Consider the following 24,576-nt stretch of genomic DNA (forward strand, 5'->3'; position numbering starts at 1 on the left):
TGAGGGACCGAGGAATTTTAATCTATAAGTGAGGCTGCTTAATGGGCAACAAGGCAGTTGTCTGCATGATTTATAAGGCTATCATGTGGCCGAAACCAGTTTGGCTCAGTAAATAGAGCATCAGCCTTCAGACTAAAGGGTCCCGGGTTCAATTCCGGTCAAGGGCATGTACCTTGGTTGCGGGCACATCCCCAGTGGGGGGTGTGCAGGAGGCAGCTGGTCAATGTTTCTCTCTCATCGATGTTTCTAATTTTCTATCCCTCTCCCTTCGTCTGTGGAAAATCAATAAAATATATATTTTTTTAAAAGGCTATCATGTGAAAGGGATTTTTTTCCTTTTTTTAAAAAAATGTTTTTATTGATTTCTGAGAGAGGAAGAAGTAGGGAAAAAGAAAACATCAATTGGCTGTCTTCTGGATGCCCCCACTGGGGATGGAGCCTGTAACCTGGGCATGCGCCCTGGCCGGGACTCAACTGACCTCCTGGTGCTATGGGTTGATGTTCAACCACTCAGCAACACAGGCTGGGCATGTGAAAGGGGTTTTAAATGTCATCTAAGGAGCTCCAGAGGATGAAACCAAAACTAGTGGGTGTTCACTAAAGGAAGATAAATGTTGGTTTTTATATGATATTCCTTATAAAAATTGGTGATGCCTGAAAATTTAATGGTTTCTCTGAGCAACAGGGGTGCCTGAACTCTGGAGGGGCTGGATAATTGCAACTCAGGAGTCCTCCTGAATAAGGTGTGGGCTTTCAAACGATAGGGAAGTTCTTCAGTGTTTGATCTATTTGTCTTTCTATTCTTTCTCAACCTAAATTCAGAATTACAGTTCATCTCAGCATATGTGCAACCTCATAAAACATGAGTTTTCTAAATATCTCTTAGAATTGTAATACCTTTAGACAATTCTGTCATGGTATCTGGATATTTATTTTTCAATTTATAAATTTCATAGTTTTATTATTCCATTCGTTTGTTAGCTCTTCTTCTACAAGGAAATTTCTGGCATATTTAATAGCATGATTTTTCAGCTAAGGAGCTCATAGTTAAATAGTCAGACCCCACCTTTAAATTAGATAGTGTCTCTGTTATTTTGATTATTTTTATCAGCTAATGTTGAGTGTGAATGTACTGAGTGCTTTGTAAAAAATCATCCCTCACAATGCACACTCAGGTGGGAAGCTCACCTCTTACCCTGAGCTATTCCTCTGCAAGCTGTGGAACTGTGAAAGCTGCATCCTCCTAGTACCATGGTCGGCAAATTGCAGCTTGAGAGCCACATGCGGCTCTTTGGCCCCAAAATACCACGACCTGGGCAAGTCTATTTTGAAGAAGTGGCGTTAGAAGAATAAGTTTAAAAACTTTGGCTCTCAAAAGAAATTTCAATCGTTATACCGTTGATATTTGGCTCTGTTGGCTAATGAGTTTGCCGGCCACGGACCTAGTACATCTGCTCTTCTCAGGGAGGCCTGAGAGTTAGTGGGTGGGGAGCTCTGGAATGGGATAGACCTGGGTACAAGTTCCTCATCCTCTCTGTGCCTCTGTTTCCACCTGTGTCTACCTTTTAGACTCATGAGGACTTAAAGCAATAATGTCAATAAAGCACTAGCAGAGGGTTAGCTAATGTTCATATCCAAGTTCAGTTCCTATCCAAGATCCCCTTCTACTGTAGCACTAGCCAACCTATCACAGTAGAGAACAGTAGTTTTATGGGCACAAAGAATGAAATTGTACAGACAGGGTTAACACTGAGCTGGGTCCAATTACTGCTGGCTCTCTGGTGCCCAGCCCTGGAATCAGTCTCAGGTGACACCAACAGCAAGCTTTCACTCATTTTTAAATCCATGTTTATTGAGTGTCTGTGATATGCCAGTCATGCTGCTGAGCAGTTGGATAAATTGTCTGCTTTCATTGTTACATCTCTTTAAGCTAAGAATGATCAGCACACCCACTGCAGGGGAGGGAACAGAGGCCCGGAGAGCCTGAGCAACTTACCTAAGGTCAAGGAGCTAGTAAATGGCAGACTGTGCTAACCTCAGGTCCGTCTTAGGGGTGTCGAACTCAATCAGAGAAGGGGCCAAAATCTAAAATCCAGCCTAAATAGCGGGCCGAATGGTTTCCTGAACAGTCATAAACTGTCATTGTGATGGAAACGCAGCGGAGTGCAGTGATGACAGCGCGGTGCGGGCCACATTGCAAGGCCTGGCGGGACGGATTTGGCCCGCGGGCCTTGTGTTTGACACATGTGGAGCTCCTAGGCCCTTGCCTCCAGTGACACCCTGCTGCCCTGTGATGACTTAGAACAGATGACCTATTCAGGGAGGTTGAGATGCAAGAGTTTCTTTTCAGGAGAGCAATTGATTAAGGCCTCAGTAAGGGAATGGCATTTGAGCTGGACCTTGGGAGGCTGCAGGATAGGAGACAAAGTAAAGTGGACCAGGCAGGAGGCCAACCCCACCACTTCTTGACACACTTCCTCAGAAGACTGCTTGTCTGGGATCCTGGAGAACGGGCATTTGAAGGCATAGAAGCAAACTGGACAATTGGCAAGAAACAGTAGTTCAAATGTCCCTCCTCTATAGACAGGGAGCTTCCATGACTCTCCAGAAGCCTGTCTTAAACATGAGATTGAGAAGCAAATTTTTCTTCAGAATAATTGCCAAATGATACCTATTAAATTTCCTTTTATTTTTTAATATATATTTTTATTGATTTCAAAGGGGAAGTGGGGGCGAGATAGAAACATCAGTGATGAAAAAGAATCATTGATTGGTTGCCTCCTGCACCCTCCCCTCCCCCCCTCACACACACACACACACTGGGGATTGAGCCCACAACCGGGGCACGTGCCCTTGACTAGCATCAAACCTGAACCCTTCAGTCCTGAGGCCAACGCTCTATCCACTGAGACAAACCAGCTAGGGCCAATTTCCTTTTAACTTGTGCATTCCATTCCACCTCAGTGAGGCAGGAATGATTTTTATCAAGTTGTAGGTGTTTAATAAGTATTTGATTAATTTAATTGCAGTCAAAATAGATTTTTAAGTGAGAAGAAAGATATGTCAGATTACATTACTATTCTCCTCTGTTCTTCCAACCTTACCACTCATCGTTCTAAAACTGAGTCTCCAAGGTTTTCGCTAGCACTAAGAACTGAAGTGGTTTCTCTGTCTTCCGTTAAGCACCAGCAGTCATGTTGGAAAACCAATTGGAACGTTGTCTCCGGGGCAGGCCTGCAGTTTGGTTGCAAAGCAGAAGCAGTGCAGGGATTGAAAGTCTCTGTCCTCCCTGAAATGCTTAGCTCCAGGATTCGGGGGTTCCAGGCGCCCAGCTGGAGGCTGGGGGACACGTGGAGGCTTTGCAGACAGGAGCTGCTCAGGGTTCACACCCGGGCATTCCGGGAGCTTGTGATGGCTTTACCAGCGGCATGGGTATCCTGGCATTTCAGATCCTGAGCCAGGGAGCCACCCACTGGGCCTTGAAAGCCAATCTCAGCATTGATCTTGTGTGGGGCATGACAGGTGCCTCCCCGTGTAGAACTCACGTTATTACTGCACAAGCTCATAAATACTCCCACATCATTCATCCCAGGGTTTTCGGTCTTAAAGCACTAAAGGTAGCTTACATTTTATTTCATTTTATTTTCACTTCAACCACCACCCAATAAAAGTTCCAAGTGAGACCTAAAACAACCTGGGGTCATCCAGATGCTAATAAAACAAGACTAGCATCCCAGGTCCGAGGAAGATATGTCCCTGGCATTAATACTAATCTTCTTTAAACGGCCCAGCCCTGACTTTTAACATGGGCTTGACTCTTTTTCTCAGTCATTTCTTTAAAGGAAATAGCAAGTTTTTAAGTTTCAACGAGCCAAGTACTATCTTAATGGGCAAAGCATATGAGTGATCGATCCCCCTTAACGCATGGGACACCTACAGTCGCCTCTGAAGGCAGAGCCAGCTTCCTGCTGCAGCTCTGTGATGGGTTTCCTGAGGCCGAGCAGCTGTGGGTGGAGGCAGTGGTGACCAGTGTGCATGCTAGGATTTTATCCACAGCCATAAATATCAGCCCTTATCTGAGACAGATAACCTATTTGTGATGGATATAGTGCCTCAAACGGAAACATCGGTTTTTATTCTAACCTTGATTTGAACAAAGAGCTTGGTGCCTCGGGCCCGAGTGTCCTCAGATGTGCTGTGGGAATTACATGTCACGAAGGTCAGGTGGCATAACGGATGTGCAAGGGCCCCGAAAGCTGTCGTTCGCTGTACAGAACGCTGGTGTGTTTGAAGTTCCCTGTCCGCCCTGAGAGCGTAAGACAGGCCCATGTCACGTGGGCTGCTGGATGAGGTGAGCGGGTATTTGCCTCCCACCTTGCCCCCTGCCTTTTTCAGGGAGAACTGCTGTTTCCTTTTTCTGGTAAAAAACGATTTTTTTTTTCTTCTTCTTCTCTTCCCTGCCAATTCAGTGGTCCACCTAGTTCCCCCCTCTAGCCCACCTTCCCAATTTGCATGATCAGACTAACAAACTGGGAAAAGTGAAACTGACCCTCCCTGGGCCTGGCCCCGAGGGCACTTTCCCACCGAGACTTCCTGTCTCTCTGGGCTGGTCCACGAAGAGTGCGGCTCGGGCCTCAGGACAGCAGTGTGCCTGCAGCACCGGGGAAGGGGGCAGAGCACCGGGCGGGGGTCACAGAGGAAGGCCTCTCTGGGTGGTGCCCCTCAACACCGGATAGCATTTCCCCCCCTAATTCAACTATTTAGGTATCCCACAATAACATATGGTGCTTGTCATATAACAGGGCATTAATATTTGTCCAGTAAGTGGGGGAAAAAGAGGAAATAAGTGGGAGGGGATCTTGATCCCAAGCTGCCCGGTTTTTGCTGGGGACACATGGTCCCAGTGGACTAGGAGAGCCCAGTTGGATGGTGGGAGTCCTGTGGATGCTGCTGCATGGAAGTTGTCCCTTCCCCTACATCAGCGAGTACCAGAAAGTGGTGTGCCTAAGAGCTACTCTAAATGCTTGGAGCGGGAGGGTGAGCTTAGAAACATTTCTATTAAAAAAGAAAAAAAAAGAAAAAAATACTAGCCCTAGCTGGTTTGGCTCAGTGGATAGAGTGTCTGCCTGTGGACTGAAGGGTCCCGGGTTTGATTCTGGTCAAGGACACATGCCTGAGTTGCAGGCTCAATCCCCAGGAGGGGGCGTGCAGGAGGCAGCCGATCAATGATTCTCATCATTGATGTTTTTCCTCTCTCCCTCTCCCTTCCTCTATGAAATCAATACAAATATATTTTTAAAAAATACTATCAACAGTAGTATGGTAAAAAACAGTAAGCAATCCTTAATGTTTACATTTTGTATGTCTCGATCTTTTCAAATTGGAAGTTTTATGAAAGGATGACATTTTCCCCGTCCCTTACAATGGATTTCATGTTGTACCATTTGTATGTTTATGTTTCAGGTCCTCCTGGCCCCAGGGGTCCGAAAGGTGACAGAGGAGCGCAGGGGCCCCCGGGGCCCACTGGCAACAAGGGCCAGAAGGGAGAGAAAGGGGAGCCTGGCCCGCCCGGCCCCGCCGGGGAGAGGGGCCCCATCGGGCCGGCGGGCCCCCCCGGAGAGCGAGGCAGCAAAGGCTCCAAAGGCTCTCAGGGCGCCAAAGGCTCCCGCGGGTCCCCGGGGAAGCCCGGCCCTCAGGGCCCCAGCGGCGACCCGGGCCCTCAAGGCCCGCCGGGCAAGGACGGCCTCCCCGGCCCCCAGGGCCCCCCCGGCTTCCAGGGCCTGCAGGGCACCGTGGGGGAGCCCGGCGTGCCGGGGCCGCGGGGGCTGCCCGGCCTGCCTGGGGTGCCCGGCATGCCAGGCCCCAAGGGCCCCCCTGGCCCTCCAGGCCCGTCGGGAGCAGCCGTGCCCCAGGCCCTGCAGAACGAGCCAACCACAGCACCCGAGGCCAACGGTGAGTCTGAGCCCTCCCTGGCCCCGGGGGACGGGCAGAGGGTGTGCTCACGGCGGGGCTGGCCCGCGCGCCCTCCACGCTCCCCCACACACACACCCCACACACACACACACGGGGGCGGCGCTGGGCTCCGCTGCTCTCACGGGCGCGTGCAAACACGCCAGGCTCCCTAGCCCTTGTCTATTTAACGGAGTCGGCCTCAGGGGCAAACTGGTCCCCAGACATTTCCTTCATGCAAGTCCAAGGCTGGCCACTCCCGACCCAGCCCGTCCTCACTTATGCCCTTCCCCTGGGGACAGACGCCCCTCACATAACGTGCAGGTGGGACCTTCTGTTACGGAAGCCCAGGCTTCGTGTCTTCTGAGAAGGGATCGTGGTGACGTCGAGCCCTTTTCAACACGAAACCTTTGGTAAAATCTTAAACGCTGGGTTTGCAACCAAGCCCATTTTTCTCTCCTTTGACCCACACCCGATTCCACTTGATTTCCTTGTATAACTCGGGTCATCTCTGCTGTTCTGTGAGCCCGATTAGGTTCCGGGTCCTCCCACGCGGTTGTCTGTCGGTTCCATAGGACTCCAGGCTGGCGGTGACCCATCTGTGCCCGCACTGCCTGTGGCGGCCGTTTCCGTCGTTGTAAGGACTAATGTGGGTGCAGAGGAACAGAGCCCAGATATCTTCCAGATTGTGTAGCTTAAACCGTGATTGCAGCTCCCTGCACTGGTCCCTGCTCCCAGCACGTCCGGGCTCCGCACGCGGACGCGGGGGCTGCTCCTGGCCGGGGAGGGAGGCGGGGCGTGGCCTGCGAGCACGCAGCGGAGGGAGGCACGGTGCTTTTCCTGCTCTGCTTGTGATCAGTGTTGCCAACCTCCGCACTCCTAGGCTGCCCGTCTCACTGGAAGAACTTCACAGACAAATGCTACTACTTTTCGGTCGAGAAGGAAACTTTTGAGGATGCGAAGCTTTTCTGTGAAGACAAGTCTTCACATCTCGTTTTCATAAACACAAGGGAGGAACAGGTATGTTTGCGGCATACTTAAGAGTTGGGGAAAACTATAATTTAGGGATAGCTCACATTTGGAAATGGCATGCTTACTGGGGAGTCGACGATATCAAGAACTCGTGGTCGCGTGAAAACAGAAGGCTGTGTTGTGGAGATTTGGGCTTTACCCAGTGACAAGAAGCACTTCTGGCGTGGGAATTGTATCCTCCTGCTTCCACCTGGAAGACTGCTGTCCATCCTGGGAGATGCGCGGCTCCTCCTGGTGGCTGTCAAGAGCAGTAATGCAGAAGAGAAGCCTGCGGGCTGGCACCGGGCACCTGAATGGGGGGGGGGGGGGGGGGGGGGGGGGGCGCGGCACAAAGGCATGAGCACCAGAGGGGCAAGGAAGAGCAGACAAGGCCATAGGGACAGAGCCCACAGGTGCTAGGGTTGGTGAGCACTCAGGCCCTTACTGTGTGCCAGGCACCATGCAAGCCATTTTCTCCTTTAAACTTCACAACAACCCTCCTGAGGCCTCATAAGGTTTAAATGATGTAGTCATGGGATGACAAATAAATGCAGAGCTGGCCTGGAAGTGAGGCCCATCTGGCAGTACCGATGCTCTTTCTTCAGTGCCACGCTGTTCCAGCGGCCTCCTTCCTTTTCCCTTAGTATCTCCAGCAAACACAACCTGGAAAACAGATGCTTCCCCTAGTAACGGACTGGGAATGAGCATATAATCAGGTGCCTGGGCTTTAGGCTCTGCAGAGCTGGGCCCAATCCCAGCTCAGCTGCTTATCTTTATTACGTGGGTTGTTGTGATGCATAAAGACCCACTGCATGTGACACACTGGATATATAGTACCCATGATGCCATGACTGTTGCTATTATAGACAAACACAGGAGGGGTGGGATGGAGCTGGCTGAACTCATTGAGTGGTCTAGGTGAGTTAGAGGAGGAAGAACATTGCTGAAATAGCACTTATGAGTTGATAAGGGGGCCCAGTGCACGGATTTGTGCACCTTGAAAAGAACTGTGGGCTGCCGTGGGCACAGGGGTGAGTGCTCACCATCACTAGCTCGTGTGGGCTCTGTCCCTATGGCCTTGCCTGCTCTTCCTGACCCTGCTGGGTCCACATTCTTGGTGCCCCTTCCTGGCCCCCCATTCCCAATCTGCTGGCAGCCCTGCTCCTGCCACCACTGCTCCCACTCACTGACAGCGGCGGACTGCTTGCACATGCTGACAGCATGGAGCAATTGGGGCTGGTGCAGTCAGCAGGTGCGAGCGGTGGCTGCTGCCCCAATCACCCCTCAGGAGCAGGGAGAGGTGGAGAAGCCCTCAGGTGCAAGCGAGGCTGGAGCCAGCAGCAGGTGCTAGCACTGGGCAGGAGTGCAGTGCATGGAAGCAAAGAATTTTCAGTAACTATTCCAATGACAGCGACCATCGCACTGCCTTGGTCTGGCACACACACCCCCACCCCACTCCCTCGCTCACTTGCTCCACACCCGCCCCCTGGTGGTCAGTGCACATCACAGTGGCCAGTTTGGTGGTTCTGCAGTTCGGACTATTTGCATATTAGCCTTTTATTATCCTACTATATAATATAATAAAAGGCTAATATGGAAATAGCTCCCTCAAATAGGAGTTCAACCAGGGGGTGGGGCCGGCCAGCCAACCACCCACAGCCCCTCCCCCCACCAGCCTGGCCAGATCAGCCTTGATTGGAGGCCAGCCGGACCCCACCTGTGCACAAATTCGTGCACCAGGCCTCTAGTGTAGGATAAAGCCCTCCAAGACAGTGCAAAGCAAAATTATTAAGGAGTACAGCAAAAGCAGAGTAATGTGCTGACACACATCCTCTTTTAAATTATCCTCATTTTCTAAATGTTGGGGGAGAAACCCCACAGACATCTGTTCCAAGGAATACTAATGCACCATCTCTGGTTTATTGCTCAGCAATGGATAAAAAAGCAGATGGTGGGGAGAGAGAGCCACTGGATCGGCCTCACGGATTTGGAGCATGAAAACGAATGGAAGTGGCTGGATGGGACGCCCCTAGAGTATAAGTAAGTGCTCAGAAACTTCCAGATCGGAGGTCAGACTTTTGCTGTTCTGTTTTTTACCTCTTGCCTGACTTCCTACAATTTCTTCCTTAACAACTCCATGTCCCAGACATGCCTCACACTGACGTTCCTGGTACCAGTTGTGCATTTCTATGAGGGGAAATTGTGGTGGGGACGATATATGCTATAAAATAGGATTGCTCTTTTTAGGGACTGAACTTTTTTCATTTCTGTGACTCACAAAAAACACACTTGTAGCTGTAATGTTCTCTTTAAATGCTGCTATGGAGGAGAAGGGAACCCCCTCCCCCCCCAGACGACCTCAGGCACATTCAGAGTTCACCCCTGATCTGGTTGGGCTTCTGTCCAGAGCATGATTATGAACTGCAAGTTTATACGGGAAGTTCACGGGTACTCTAAGCAAAGGTGTTTGTGGGATAACCGTCTTCCAAAGGTCTGAGGATCCCCTTGTGCGGTCCGAAGGGACTTGGGTTCGCTGAAGAATGCAAGCACGTCACAGCACCTCCTCAGAGCTCCGAGGCCCGGACCTCTCCACCAGCTGCCTACCCCAGATGTCCACCGGCCCTGATCCTGCCCAAAGGTCTGACGATAACTAACTTCTTGCCAATTTAAATTTCACTCCTTCCTAGTCCTGCTTTGACTCTCATGGATGTAGAAATGTACAAGAAGCTGCACTCAATAGAGCGGAATTTCTAAAAACCCACCTCTGAATCCTTTCCTTTGCTGGAGACAGAGAAGACAGGCCCATAGGTGCCAACAGGGGTGGGGGCATCTCGGCTTCAGGAGAATGTCCCGAGCATGAAGGAGACCGCAGCATCCATGGCAGCAGGAGAGGAGAAAGCAGGGCGCTCCACGTCTCAGGCGGTGTCACGGGCATTGAGGCCGGACCTGGAGGAGTGGAGGAGCAGGCGTGGGCCAGAGGAGGCGGAGAGGCCGTGGGGACATGGGCTGACAGAGGCTTCTCTGTACTTTCAAGTCCTCCATGTGAAAGCACGATGGGAAGATACAGAAGACCAGAATAAGGCCATGTCTTTAAAAAAAAAAAAAAAAAAAAACAAGAGGGCTCAAAAGTCAAGGTGGAACACTGGGAGGTTTTAGGGCGGCTGAGAGGAGCCTCGGCCTGGCCTGACAGACATCCTGTCCTCGGGGAGAGGAAGTGGCACCACACCCTGGTCCCGGGAGCTGGGCCGTCCGCCGGAGGAGAGGGCCCATGGCTGAGGTGCACCTCAGGAGGCTCCAGCAGCTGAGAGTTGGCATCTAAAATCGGAGCAGTGCAGGGCTGCAGGCGGTGTGGGAGGCGGTGGTGATTAACGGAAAGGGCGAATCTGACTGACAGGTAAGAACGCCAAAACCTTTTTTTTTTTTTTTTTTTAAAGGAGTCTGAGGGGTGCTGAAAAAATATCAGTCTCCTCCACTTTTCTCACAGCCATAAATGCAAAAAAGGTCTGGGTTAGAGTCACTAAGAAATTCAATCTTAAGCCTTCCTCCAAGAACAAAACAAACGGATGGGCCGCATATGGAACGGATTGAGGACAAACACTGCTGCCTACGCCAGCTCTCCCAAGGCGGGACGACTTTCCTCCTGGTCCCCAGGCTCCAGCGAGAATCACACGATTTGAAAGGAGAGCGCCAGCTCGGTACCTGGGACCCGAGAAGGATTACATCACCAGACGCCTTCCCGGGACCCTGTCCCCGGCCCCCGCCACCCTGGAGCCCCCGGGAGCTTTGGCTCTGCGTCCCAGCCACAGCCCCGACGGCGCTTCTCGTTTTCCACCCGAAGGAACACATATCCGTGTAAAAAGAAAAAAAACCAGGATCAAATTTTAAAAGCAGGAATAAACTAGGCAGACATAGGATGAGGCCTCAATAACGGGAGGCTAATTTAACGTGACATGGAATAATAAACATCGCACAAACTAGAAAGAGAGCCAGTGCCGAGAGGGGAGCGCGCACAGGCCCTGGAGCCTGTGGTCGGGCTCCAGGCCCTGACCGAGCTCGCTCAGCTGTGCGACCTCGTGCGAGCCACCCAACCACGCGAAACTCCGTGACCGCATATAGAAAAGGGCCTACGTCGGTATTGTGACTATTAAATGAGATAATATACATAAAGCATTTAGTACAGTACTTGGCCCGCGGGGAGAGCTCAAGAAATGCTGCCTGCTAGCGGCCCGGTATTATTGTCACAATCCCAAGTGTTTTCATGCAGAACAATACTACGTAGCATCCATCTATTATACAGCATCCGGATGGAGATGCCGCACACAGTGGCCCAGATGTCAGACTGAGTTTGGAAAGAAGACAGAAAGAATGTTCTCCACCACACCTCGGCATAGGGGCTGGGTGTCAGGCTCTCAGAAGTCTCCCCAGACACTGCTCACCTTTACCCTCTGGACACTGGCGCGTCCGCCACAGGTTTCCTCTCACCTTTTTTTTTTTTTACAAACATTCACACGCCCTTTTGGAATTGTCTCAGGGTTTTGTGGTTACTGTCAAAGAGGAAATAGAGAAGGGGTGAAAGGCTCTCTCCTCTGCCTCTTGAACCCTCTCCATGTTTTATGCCGATCGCTCATTGAGAAGGACGGTGCTGGAATACGCAGAAGTAACAGTCACATGGAATGGAAGCCATAGGCTGAGGGACACACAGGTCTGAGCTAAGGTTTATTTCCTGTACAGCACATGACCTGCCTCACTGAAGGACCAGCTATTGAGGAGAAGGACGGCATGAACTACAGTATCTGCGACATCACAGAGCAGTGCCCAAGGCAGGCTCCCCGATGCTTCGGGTCCACACACCAGGAAAATTCCAAAAGAAAGACTGCAGGTTGACAAACACTACTCAGATTTTATTTGCCAGCTATGGATGTGGGTTTTAAAAATCACCTATCCACAAATCTCAGCACTAAAAAATAAATAAATAAATAAATAAATAAATATCCCCAGTTCTTTTCAATAAAAACCAGCTGACCATCACACACACACACACACACACACACAGTCCTTATTTTTGTTCTTTCACCACAAGCCTGTGAAAACTCCATTCCTGGCCAGCGCCAGCCCCTGACTGGCGACTGGCCAAGGTCCCATGGTAACGGTGATGATCCCGAGCGCCCCCTGTGAGCCAGCCTCCATGCTGGCCTGGGGGGTCTTTTCCAGAGAGTGTGGCCAGCAGGATGAGCGAGAGGTGGTATTCTTCTACTTAACGTAAGAAAACCTGACTTCTAGGACCGTGATGCAGAAGATCTATGTACCAACCCTAAATGTGGGCACAGCAGAGAGAGGGCTTCAAAGGATATTTCAACGTTCTCCCCTCAGTAACTGGCAGATCGAGTAGAAAAACCAGAAGGGATAGAGCAGACACTACCAACTAACTTGACCTCATGCACATTACAGAACATTTCACCCAGTAACTACCAAGTACACATTTATTTCTAGTACATATGGTACGTCCACCAAGGTAAGCTATATGCTGGGCCCTTAAACAAGTATCAATAAATTTAAAAGCAGTGGAATTATGCAGAATATGTTCTCTAACCAAAGCAAAGTTAAATTAGAAATTGAGAGCAACAACAACAACAAAAGCTGTAAAATCCCAAAATATTTGAAAATTAAAGGACACACTTCTAAATAATCCTCGGGATCAAAGAAGAAATCACAAAAGAAATTTGCAAACGTTTCAAACACAATGGAAGTTTGTAAACATATCAAGTTTTTTGGGATGCAGCTACCAATTTTAAAGGGGCATTTATAGCTTAAAAACACTTAGAATAAAATATTTTAAGTTGAAAATCAATGATCTGAGCTGCTACTTTCAGAAGTTAAAAAGAAGCAGAACAATTAATCCTACAGCCAGTAGAAGGAAGGAAACAACAAAGACTGGAAAGAAACAGAAAACGTACGAACCAGAGAGGATCCGTGAGCCAGGAGCATGTCAAAGCTCATCTTTCTGCTCTTGAGGGATCAAATGCAGGCACATCCCTGGACAGAAGTCATCACTGAATGGAGGCTTAGTTAGCACAGGGGAGTCAGACACAGTGGAATGTGCAGACTATGCACTTGCTCAGCACAGTGCTGGGAGATGGCCTTCCTAAGGCCTGGCCTGCCCACCCGGCCTGCCATTGCCCACCTTAGATCAGTCATCAGAGGTATGATTTTTCTTCCTGAAACACACTGATTTTCTTCCTCTATTCTTGCCCACTTCTTGGTCCGCTGCACAGGACATCACTTGGTGGGAGCATGCTGTCAAGGTAGGAGTGACAGCTTTCATCTCAACATCACAAAGATAAAACATACCTGCCTTTCTGTCTGCACAGACTGCTCCACACAACTTTGTGTAACAGAGGGCCACTGGGTGGTGGGGACCAGAAGGCAACACCCAGTGCCATCTAACTCAGCAATACCTCACTCAGGCGCACGCTTCGTGTTTCCACCGGAGTGGCGCTGGCTCAGGCGCCGAGAGAGAGGTCTTCCACTGAACAGACCGCCTGGCAGTATTTCTACAGGAAAGAAATGCTGCCCCCCAGCAAGACTTTCCCATTTTGAAGCCAGGCTCTTACCAGCAGAAGCTTTTTGGCCGCGAAGCCTCAGCCGATCTTGCGGTCGAAGAGAAAGTTGCTAAGTTGGAAGGGGCAATTCCCAGGATTGGGACTTCGTGTTCTGTCTCCAGTGGGGTCAGCCCAGAATCCTGAGGGAAGGTCACCCCCACGAGCGGATGTGCTTGTGTGTTTCCAATTCACTGGATCAGTGAGTCCGAGTGCTTCCGAGGTCCCCGGTGCACTTACAGTGTGCCATCCCACCACTTCTGTGGCATGTGTATTACATAAAGTATGGGATGCAGGAATTTTTCAGCTCAGGCCTCTGCCATTCTTTTCCCATTCTTCATCTCTCTCTGTCTCTCCCCGCAATCCTTCCCTTTCTGTAAGCATGTCCTTTGGTGTGTTTGAGGTTTTTTCCCCCCAAGCATCCACGTGAAAGTCAAACTATTTTCCCTTCCAACTTCATCTCTCTCTGGCGTCACAATGGCAGTCTGAAGTTTTTAATTCATGTGTTTCTCGCCTGCTCTGTGAATCCTCCGAGGGCTGGGGCTCTGTCTATTCTCCATTTTGCCGTGTTGCCATCACCTAGAATTATCCCTGACCCCGTAGTAGGTGCTGTGTGGGTATCTATTCTGTGAAAATGTGAATGAATTCGTATTTTTAACTCTCCTTCCTATGACCCTGTTTTTAATCTCATTGGTTGATGGTTTTATCTAAGTAAGGCCACTCATCATTTTTTTTTTCTTAAATCCCAGAATATACATTTGATGTGGGAAAGTCTTCTATTTTGTTGCCTCATCCTTTAACTGTAATTTTCAACTGTCCTTTCCCAGTGCCTTCTGATTTTGCTGGTTTTATTGTCAAAAGACGTGGGACAGTTGGGCGCTCTCCCCGGGTGGCCCCGGGAGGGAGGCTGTGGTGGATGGAATGATGAGTCACAGCTTATGGGAAGGAAGCACTCCTGCTGCAGATGTTCCTCCTGACCCTCCACGTGACCACGGGCTTCTGTACAAGGCCTGCTCCTTAGAGAAAATTTACCGTTCAAGTTTTCAGTCTTGATAGCACATCAATCTAACTTCCTGCATGAAAATAGAATAAGGAAGAGCAAGCTTGGCAAAGTGGTGATTTGAGCAGTGGCATCCAACTTAATAAGCCCCAAGTGAACTCATCCTAAAGGAAACTTGTTTTTAAGAATCTCTCTTCCAAAAAAAGCAGTGAGAGGTCTGAGTCATTTTCAGTAAGGTTAAATTACTGTTTCTTTCTAAAGCAACCAACGACCTACAACTTAGCCAGACAACCATAACCACGTATCTCGAATTGTAGGGCCTCTCACTTTCTCTGCCTCACTCTAACTTGTTAGAGAAGCAAGGTATCAAAATGTACAAGGATCCCTCTAGGTTCTCACAAGAGTGTGTGTGTATCATATACTCGGAGTGCAGATAAATTCATACAGATATTTTACACATGCGTCCAGAAGTTAGCATCATAGTACACATGAGACCATTTTCACTCATCTAACTGTGTGGAAGAAGGATTTACTCTCTCAGCATTGTGATGAAGTAGCTCAATGAGTTGATTTCATTGGGACAAAGAAAACTATCTTGTAGGGAGATATTACAATACACACTATAGGCACATCTCGGTTACAGACTACAATAAAGCAAGTAATATTTTTGCTGGGGGAGGGTCTTGCCATCAATTTGTTAAAAAAAAAAAATCAGCATCATAAAGCACAATAAAATAAGGGATAGCTGTACTCTGCATAAACATATCCTTGGGTGAGGATAAAAAAAGAAAAGAGTATGCATGGATTTTTAAACAATGCATTTTCATTCTAAGACAAATGACATGCGCATATATATATATATATATATATGTGTGTGTGTGTGTGTGTGTGTGTGTGTGAGTGTGTATATATGTGTGTATATATATATTTTCCCCTGCTGCTTTGGGAGAAAGAAAACATCTACATGACTTTAAAATAACATTCAATTTCTGCTTTGTTAAAAGAAATTGGAAAGCCGGACAGCCAGATAACTGGGGCCATGACCAAGGGCCAGGAGAAGACTGTGCGGGGCTAATTTACGCTGGGCAGTGGAACGACTTCCAGTGTGAAGACGTCAACAACTTCATATGTGAAAAAGACAGGGAGACAGGTGAGCAGTAGAGGGAACTGAAGAGGGAGCTGCAGAGGTTATAACCTATTAAAGGGCAAGAGGGCTTTGAATCCAGTCCTGATTCTGCCACTGAGGAATAAAACAGCCTCTTAATGAGGTTGTTGTGAGGAGGCGATGATAAAGGTGCCTAATGTAGAGAAAGTACTCAATAAATGTAAGAATAACTAGCCTAGGTTATATTTTCAGACATTTGTTCTTTAACATATGGCACCAGAGTGTTTTTGCTTTCGTTTTCATAGCATTCCATACACATTCCAGGTAGCCAAGCGTTTAATTCCACCTGTATTTATTTAGCATTTACTACAGGCAAGATGCTGTAGTAGATAATGGAGAGATATAGTCAGTGCCCCTTATAAGTTAATAAGCCAAAGAGGCTTTTAGAGACTTTTTTTCCCAAAGGTACTTATCTAAAGCTCCATTTAATACATGACCTTCTTTAGAATATGTTCTCTTAATTTTCTTCATCACAACTAGATTTAAACGTTTTGGGGAGAAGGAGTGAATCTAATAGTTATGGGATTTCTTTTGGAGGTGATGAAAATGTTCTAAATTGTACAACTTTGTGAATATGATAAAAACCACGTTAATTGTACACTTTAAATGATATGTGAATTGTATCTTAAGCCTTTAATTTTTTTTTTTAAACGTTGGAAGACCTTGAAGGGCAGGCACTATCTTTGCACTCTCCCTCTGCCATGCTGCAGAGCATCAGTGTATTTCTAAAGGGAACCCCAGTTTTTTTGCAGCTGCTGCCCAGGGACATCCCTTGATCACCTATTTCTAGAGCTTGCGTTCCTCAGTTCCCATGGGCCAGTAACAGAGACACAGGTCTTGGCCAGCTGCCACCCCCAGGGCACAGCACACACCGCAGAATGACTATACCCCCAGTGTTTCTGTGAAAGAGGTCTATTTGCTGGTCCTGGAGCTTCAGCAAGGGGGCAAGACTTCCGGTTTGGGACTTCTGAGGCCAGTGGACTCCCTCTTTGCACACTCACTCTGCCTCATTCCAGTAGTCAGTATCTCCTAAAAAGAAGCTTGTACTTAAATTATTTTTAACTTAAAATAGTGTTATAAATATAAGCCTCATAGATCTGGTTGGGGACTAATATACAAAAGAGAATACAGTAGAGAGTGACAAGCTACCCATATTTGCTTGTTTCCCTTGTTTGGTCATTTGGGATTTGAGTTGGGACTACACTTCCCCAGAATAGGCTCCTTCAAAATGAGTCTTACCTTTCACTTCACCTGAATCAGAACTGCTAATAAGAACTGCTAGGCATTTCTTTGAAAAAAATCAACATTATTAAATGATGTACTTTGGAATCTTTCCTATAAAAAACACATTTTTTTATTTTTTATTGTACATTAATGTTATTCTTTTAACACCTATCTTTCCCCTCTCTTTTAGTGCTATCATCTTCATTATAATAGACTGTGATAATAACATGAGCAACTTTTCGGACAGTTCTCAAAGGCCCAGGATACTTCCTTCTGATTGCATCACCTGCTCACCAGATTGGAAAAAGCACTGAAAACCAATTCCTGAAGAAATTGACAGCTAATGTTCTTTGCCATTTGCCATTACTCAAGGACTTTGGAACTAAAATGTTCCCTCGGTATGAAATATTGATTTTCAGTACGCAAGTGGACTGAATCACATAGATTTATCAGCCAGTAACTGTACAGTGTATGCAAATCGTTATCTTCCAAAACATGGAATCCTCCGATTATAAGAAGATTATCGTTGGTTGTTGAGCTTTAGGAAGAACTTACACATATACTGTGTAAACAGTACCTGACATTTCTAAAATCCCAAGTGTAGGAAAAATATTCAGACATGGAGATATATAGGCCAACTCTTAATGATATGAAATGTACTTAAAGAGCTTTTAAAACTGTATTTTTGTACAAAATATGTGCCTTTTTACAATCCCCGCCTCTTTTTTTTTTTTTTTTTTGTCATTGTTGCCATTTTACCAATATAATACATGGAGCCAAAGAAAACAATATGGTACTAATAAAAACTCATAGGGTTTCTTGTCAGATTTAATTTTACCCAATGGCAAAGATTTTTTTAGTTGTGGTTTAAAAAAAAAACAAACAAATACCTGTGTGTACATATATATTTTTAAACATCATCATTTCCTCAGAGGAGTCCACCATGCAAAATATTTACAAATATCCTTACACATTTTGCCAGTGTAGTTAAGCCTGAGCACACACATGGCTCAGTCAAGTGGGCTGTTCATTGAGCCCATCACCAACCAACACCCTTGCTGCTGTGTGCCTGGCCAAGCCCAGAGCTCAGCGCAGGATGTGCCTCTCCTCACGCTGGTGGGGTCGGGGTGGCGGAGAGGAGTCTGTTGGGAAGAGCAGAGCACCTGAATCTGGCTGTTTAGAAGATCCGGATTTATGGCCAAGGTGTGAATTTACTTGGTTTTAGACCCATCCCAGGGCCGATATTAACTCTCAAGAATGCATGGCATCACATCAGCCAAAGGCAGAGATGCTGGAAAGATAGGGACAGCTATGTGCTACCTGGAAAGTTTAAGTCAGGTTCTAAAACTTACATAATTCAAAAAAATAAAAATTACATACTTCCAAGGCACATGCATGACGAATGCAAGAATAAACGTTTGGCCACTTGGAACTTTTGCAAAGAACCCTTTCCTCTGAGCCTACTTTTCGTCTACTCCTCGATTTGCCACTGAAAAGTCTACCTAACATGAACTGTGCTTAAAATAAGCACCAGATATAACCGATGCTCAAAGGGGAGATTCCCACCCAACAGATTCTCCACCCCTCCCCAAGCCCCCCCAGGCAGTGCTGCTACCCATTCCAAATACTTTGGTAAAAGAATAAAGACAATTTGACTTTCACATCTGCTGCTCCTGGACTGTGTTGCCTTGCTCCCGGTCACCATTCCTGCTGTCTCTGAGCACAGGGACGGCCATCTCCGCAGCACCTTTATGCCCTGCTGTCCTGTGCATGTGGCCTGGTCAGGCTGGCAGGACCAACCCTCGTCTGGGCCCTGCATCACAGAGCAGGTACTGGACGCGGGTATTTCTTTAGGCTCAAGACCTTTTACAGACTAACTTCAATCCTCTTTTGTCATCAGAAGCAACTTTTGAAAAGAAGAGTGCAAGGTCCAGCACTATCCCAGCCCTAATGACTTATCAAGGGTTTATCATTTGTCTGCCTCTGTATGAAGGACTTCAATCAGATGACCTCAGGTCATCCCCCCAGCAGCCCTATGAAGTAGGACTTCCTACATTCCCCATTTGACAGAGAAAGGAGGGGCGCGAGAGGTGACGTGATTTGCTGGGTCACCATCACCAAGGAGGGACGTAGGGGTCAGACTGGAGCTTTGAAAAGCGCCTGATTTTCTTTAAGTACCAGGGTCCTTCTTAATTCGCACACTGAATAAAATCAGATGAATATCGCACACATAAGGAGCCTAGTGTATGTTACTCCTTTGGATATTCGGCTGTTTACACACCAGGTATCTGTTCACCTCCTCACAACTCATACTCTTTGGAGAAGAAAGTTTTGGTAAATATGATGAGGTTTTCAAGCACTTGGATTGCTACATGTTATGAGCAGATGGAAAACTTTTTTTTTTTTATTGTTTAGGGCACATGTGTCAAACACAAGGCCCGCGGGCCAAATCCGTCCCGCCAGGCCTTGCAATGTGGCCCGCACCGCGCTGTCATCACTGCACTCCGCTGCGTTTCCATCACAATGACAGTTTATGACTGTTCAGTAAACCATTCGGCCCGCGATTTAGGCTGGATTTTAGATTTTGGCCCCTTCTCTGATTGAGTTCAACACCCCTAGTTTAGGGTATTACAAATAGTAATACATATGTCTCCTTTTTTTTTTTTGAATACATAACTTGGGGGGGGGGGGGGGGACGCATAGGCCTTTTTTTTCCTCTTCAATAATCAATGTACATCAGCACTTCCCCTATCCTTCCAGTTTGTAGTAGGAGTTTAAGCTAAAGCAAACAACCAAATAGTAGGTTTTCAGAAAATCTATGTTACTGCTCCCATTAAAAAAAAACCAACAAACAAAAAAACCCACATTTAAAAACTCTATAAATCAGGTGGTACCAATACCAAGGATGCGTATTTTGCCTCCGATCACAAAGCTGATCTCTTCTTAAAAAGTAAGCATGTTTAACTCATTTATGACTCACACAAAAATAGTATTAGTTTAAATAAACTTATTATTTTCACATACGTTATCTGTTCTAACCTTGGTGCAAAACCTCTAGTCCTTACTCTACAAAATGAGGGAACGGAGGTTAAGATTTGCCTGTTGCTCACAGTGCTGTCACAGCCGTTTCTAAAAATTCAAATCTGATCAGGTTCCTTATCAGCCACACCTCTCACCTTTCTCCTCACCAAGCACCAAAACAGCCTTACAATCCACCTGCACTTTCCACCAAGCTCTTTTCCTTTTTTTCTTCTTTTTGGTAAACAAATTTTGTATTCGTTTTAGTTAGGTTTTCAGCTGCATTTGTCTTTGGAGGCTTTTAAAATGAAAACCGAATTAGGTCCACTTCAGTGTCTACCTGCAACGATGTCTCTCTTGATTTTCCATTCTGCAGCTTTCTTTTGAATATGTTCTCTCATTGAGGATTTGTGTCCAGGCTCTTTCTTACCTCATACTTTACCTGGATTTCCTTTCCTACCATTTTTACCTGGAAAAGTACCCTCTTTAAGAGTGAGTTCAAGCGTCATTTCTTGCCTGAATCCTTTCTCAAGAAAAACACCCTAAAGGTAGAGCTGGTTCCTTCTTCCAGGCCAAATGCTATGTACAAGTGCTCTAGGCAATATGAAAGAGAACTCTGTACTACATTAGAAAATCTACAGGTTAACTGAGAAGCCTAAAAATTACTGAATTAAGAAGAAAGGTGAATGTAACCAATTATGAAACATTAAAATAACTGAAGAATGAGAGAAGTCAGACAGGAGAAATGAAGGAATTTATGTTGATACTAGTTGGTTATTTCATAGCCAACATATTGAATATGTGTATAATATACATATTACTCCATCAAAATGAATGGAAGTTGAGTGAAAAGATTCAGGTGGTAAAACAGATTTCATTCTATTGGCCAGCATATAGCCAAGTCAGGGAAAAGCTCCAGAAACCATGTTTAAATGGCGGTGGAACAGAATACCTCTTTTCTTTCTGTTCTACTCAACAGATTTAGAAGTACAGGCAAACTTTTCAAGCTTTTTAACAAGATGTTTCTTTGTACAATAGCAACATTTTCCTGGGAAGAATCCCTTATGGCATGGCGTTCTATCCCTTTTATAAATCATAAAGCAGATGTTAAAAAGTTTTTGCTCTACCTATTCATCCTTTTTTCCTTTCTTAGATATCCTTGTTCAAATAAGCACATATCACCCCATAGTCAAAAGTCCAGAGAAAAACAGGTTTTTGGAAAACCTACGTTACTTTGGCAGAGGCAGAGAACCTTGGTTTTCAAATTTTCAATGAATGAGCTTATGAATGAACTATCTCAGCCCAGCCCTGTCTGCCATGGCCAGGATTGTGTCCCAGTCTCCAGCCTTCCTCCAAGGACTTATTAGGCCTAAATCTGCAAAGCATGGATAACAACTTAGGCAGGAGTCCGATGCCAGTGAGGAGACTCCTACCAACAGCTCATCCAAAGAGGTCACTAAGTGGGCTTAGCCTCTTGGCCAGGATTGGAGAATTGTCCTTTGGGCAGCTTTCCAAACCTTGGTGCCAGGGTTTGCTGTGTTCTTTAATCATTGCTCATTGCCATGACCTGAAAAATCATGCCTGAAAGTTGAAGGGAATTTTAAGATTCTTAAAATCAATGGCTGTGCCCTAGAGCAAAGGAGCTAGGCCAGGCCCCGGGTAACCAAGCACAAAGTGTTGTGTAGCAGTTATGAGAATGCCTACTATGGGTTAGGAACATGACCTATTCTATCTCCAATCCCTATGTAAAGAAACTGAAAACCAGACTGCTTAAGTAATTTTCCAAGAACTGAGATTTGAACCCACTGTGCCAGGCTGTCTTCTATGTTCCAACAGTGACCTTCCTGTCAGCCAGAGCTTCTTGCATTGTATAATACTTCGTTCTTTGTCACAAGAAATTGGCCGAGTCACCAAGATTACCTCTTTCCTAACAGAATCAGGGAGCTAATGGAGGAATCCCAATTTGCACACTTTAGATAAAATTACTAAACCCTTAGTTGTCAATGAGCAAAGAGGCCAAAGTCAACTTGGTGACCGATACCACAGAAGTCCAAAGAGATACAGTTTGCAGAAGCCACCTAGATTTTAGAGATGCTGGACTTCACAGTTTTCTGATATAACTAGAGGCCCAGTACACAAATTCATGCACCGGTAGGGTCCCTCAGTCAGGCTTGTGGGATTGGGCCAAAACCAGCTCTCCGACATCCCCCAAGGGGTCCCAGATTGTGAGAGGGTGCAGGCCAGGCCAAAGGACCCCACTGGTGCACAATCAGGGCTGAGGAGGGACACAAGAGGTTGGCCAGCCAGGGATGGACCACAGGAGGGCTTCAGGGTATGTCTGGCCTGTCTCAATCAATCCCAATCTGTTGGACCTCAGCAGCAAGCTAACCTACTGATCAAAGTGTCTGCCCCCTGATGGTCTGTGCATGTCATAGGAACTAGTCTGCCCCCCCGGTGGTCAGTGCACATCATAGCGAGTGGTTGAGTGGCCTTAGTATATCATTAGCATATTGCACTTTGGTTCAAGGGACAACCGGACAACCGGACACTTAGCATATTGGGCTTTTATTACATAGGATTAGTGTCAAATAAGAGATGGGCTGTGGAGCCAAATTTTCTTATTTTCTTCAAATCCGTACTTTCCTCCACCCAGGTATCTTATGTAATGTAAAGTACTGTATATCCTTGCTGGCATTCTACTATTTATTTATTTATTTATTTATTTATGGAACTTGAACTTTTTTTTAAATATATATTTTATTGATATTTTACAGAGAGGAAGGTAGAGAGAGAGAGTGTTAGAAACATCGATGAGAGAAAGTCATCGATCAGCTGCCTCTTGCACGCCCCCTACTGGGGACATGCCCGCAACCAAGGTACATGCCCTTGACCGGAATCGAACCCAGGACCCTTCAGTCCGCAGGCCAACGCTCTATCCACTGAGCCAAACTAGTTTTGGCGACATTCTACTCTTTAGAACCTTCCTCTATTGCACACCCAGAATAAAATGCTGTAAGGACACACCACTCCTGGGGAGCTCCTCGCAATCAGCACTACCTCAGTGGTACATCTGGCCCCAGGATCAGGACTTCTGATCATGCATGGACAGAGCACAGCCCTGTCACAGGCCCCTCATCCAAAAAACTGTCTTCATTCTTATCTTACTGGGCTTCTCTACAGCACTTGAACCTGCTGAAACTGAAAACTCCTTTCACCACTCCAGTGTTTGTTTTGGAATCAGGCAGACCTAGAGCCGACCCCAGCTAGGAGCCCCAGCTAGGAGCCCGTGCCCTCCACTCTCTCCAGTGTGATGTTGGGCCAACTGGTCAACCTCTCAGGACCTCGGTTTCCTCATAGGTGAGGATGCACAAACGATACTTCGGAGACGCTATCCAAGATTTCTCCTTCTGATTCCTTGTGCCCTTTCCCTTGCTTGCATCATTCAGACAACGAAACAAACAGAATCCCATATTGATCTGTATTGAATGTGATCTTAAGCTTTTCATAATATTTATCTCTAGGGGGGGAAATGAGCAAACTAAACAAAAGCAGTTTTCCATAAACACTGTTCTTAGGGGAAAAGGAAAATACGCTGAAATCAAAGAAATAACTGCTCACCTGTGAGTTTTAATATTAGGCTTTTTTGGAGCCTAGAATGGAGACAATATATTGAAAACAAAGCAATTTTTTTTTTTTTTTTTTCCTGCAGCAGGCAGGGGCTTTGAGAGAGAAAAATGTATGAGAGACACAGTGTTAAACTCCTAAGGGACTAGTATCTAGACCAGTGGTTCCCAACATGGGGCACACACCCCCATAGGGAGGGAGGTATTTGATTTTTAAGGGAGTCATTTTGAGAATGAATTACTAACAGTGATTTTTTTTTTTTGTATTTCTTATGGTTCTAGGGGCCTCATATACTATATATATATATATGAGTGTGTGTGCATATATATATATATATATATATATATATATATATATATATATATGCATTTTTTCTCTATTACTGGTATATGTTTTGAAACTTTATTTGCTATTTTTTTCATATCATTTCATATTATTACTAGAGTCCAGGTGCATGAAATTCATGCATAAGTATGGTCCCTAGGTCTGGCCAGTGATCAGGACTGATTGCAGCCTTCAAGCTGCAGGCAGGGCCTTCCTTCATTCTGTGCTGCCCCCTGGTGTTCAGCACATGCCATAGCGAGCAGTTGAACTCCCAGTTGGTTGAACTCCCAAGGGGACAATTTGCATATTAGCCTTTTATTATATAGGATTTTTTTTTTTTAACAATTTCTTAGTGATTTCTTTTTCAGTACTTCAACAGTTCTTTTATTTTTATTTTTCATGGATGTTATGTTCTTTGGAAGCTTGTTTAGACCAAGTTAATGGCCTTTTAGGTTTCCTCCATGTGAATAGGAGTTCACTTTTTGAATAATAAGAATTATATGTCACAATGTGGGGGGGCATCAGGATTTTAGAGTTGCTTAGGTGGGGCATGGCCAAAACCACTGACCTAGACAATTCTGCAGAGATTATACTATGAGCTGAAAAATGATTTTAAAAAATGTAAGATGACATAAACAGATTTTTTTTCTGCTTAAGAAAAAAAA

General features: G+C 46.3%; 1 protein-coding gene across 2 annotated transcripts in view; it reads left to right on the forward strand.

The window, feature by feature from the left end:
• COLEC12 (collectin subfamily member 12) overlaps positions 1 to 18,606 on the forward strand; it is a 162,791-nt gene extending 144,185 nt beyond the window's left edge. For both annotated transcript variants that reach the window (XM_036418476.2, XM_045574142.1), the window contains exons 6-10: positions 5,464 to 5,952; positions 6,833 to 6,969; positions 8,891 to 9,000; positions 15,561 to 15,706; positions 17,136 to 18,606. In XM_036418476.2, coding sequence (XP_036274369.1) covers positions 5,464 to 5,952; positions 6,833 to 6,969; positions 8,891 to 9,000; positions 15,561 to 15,706; positions 17,136 to 17,155 — 902 coding nt within the window. In that variant the 3' untranslated portion in view covers positions 17,156 to 18,606. The remainder of the gene's footprint in view (positions 1 to 5,463; positions 5,953 to 6,832; positions 6,970 to 8,890; positions 9,001 to 15,560; positions 15,707 to 17,135) is intronic.
• The last annotated feature ends 5,970 nt before the right edge of the window (positions 18,607 to 24,576 follow it).

The sequence above is a fragment of the Pipistrellus kuhlii genome, unplaced genomic scaffold (genome assembly GCF_014108245.1).
Source record: "Pipistrellus kuhlii isolate mPipKuh1 unplaced genomic scaffold, mPipKuh1.p scaffold_m20_p_6, whole genome shotgun sequence".
NCBI classification, from domain to species: Eukaryota; Metazoa; Chordata; class Mammalia; order Chiroptera; family Vespertilionidae; genus Pipistrellus; species Pipistrellus kuhlii.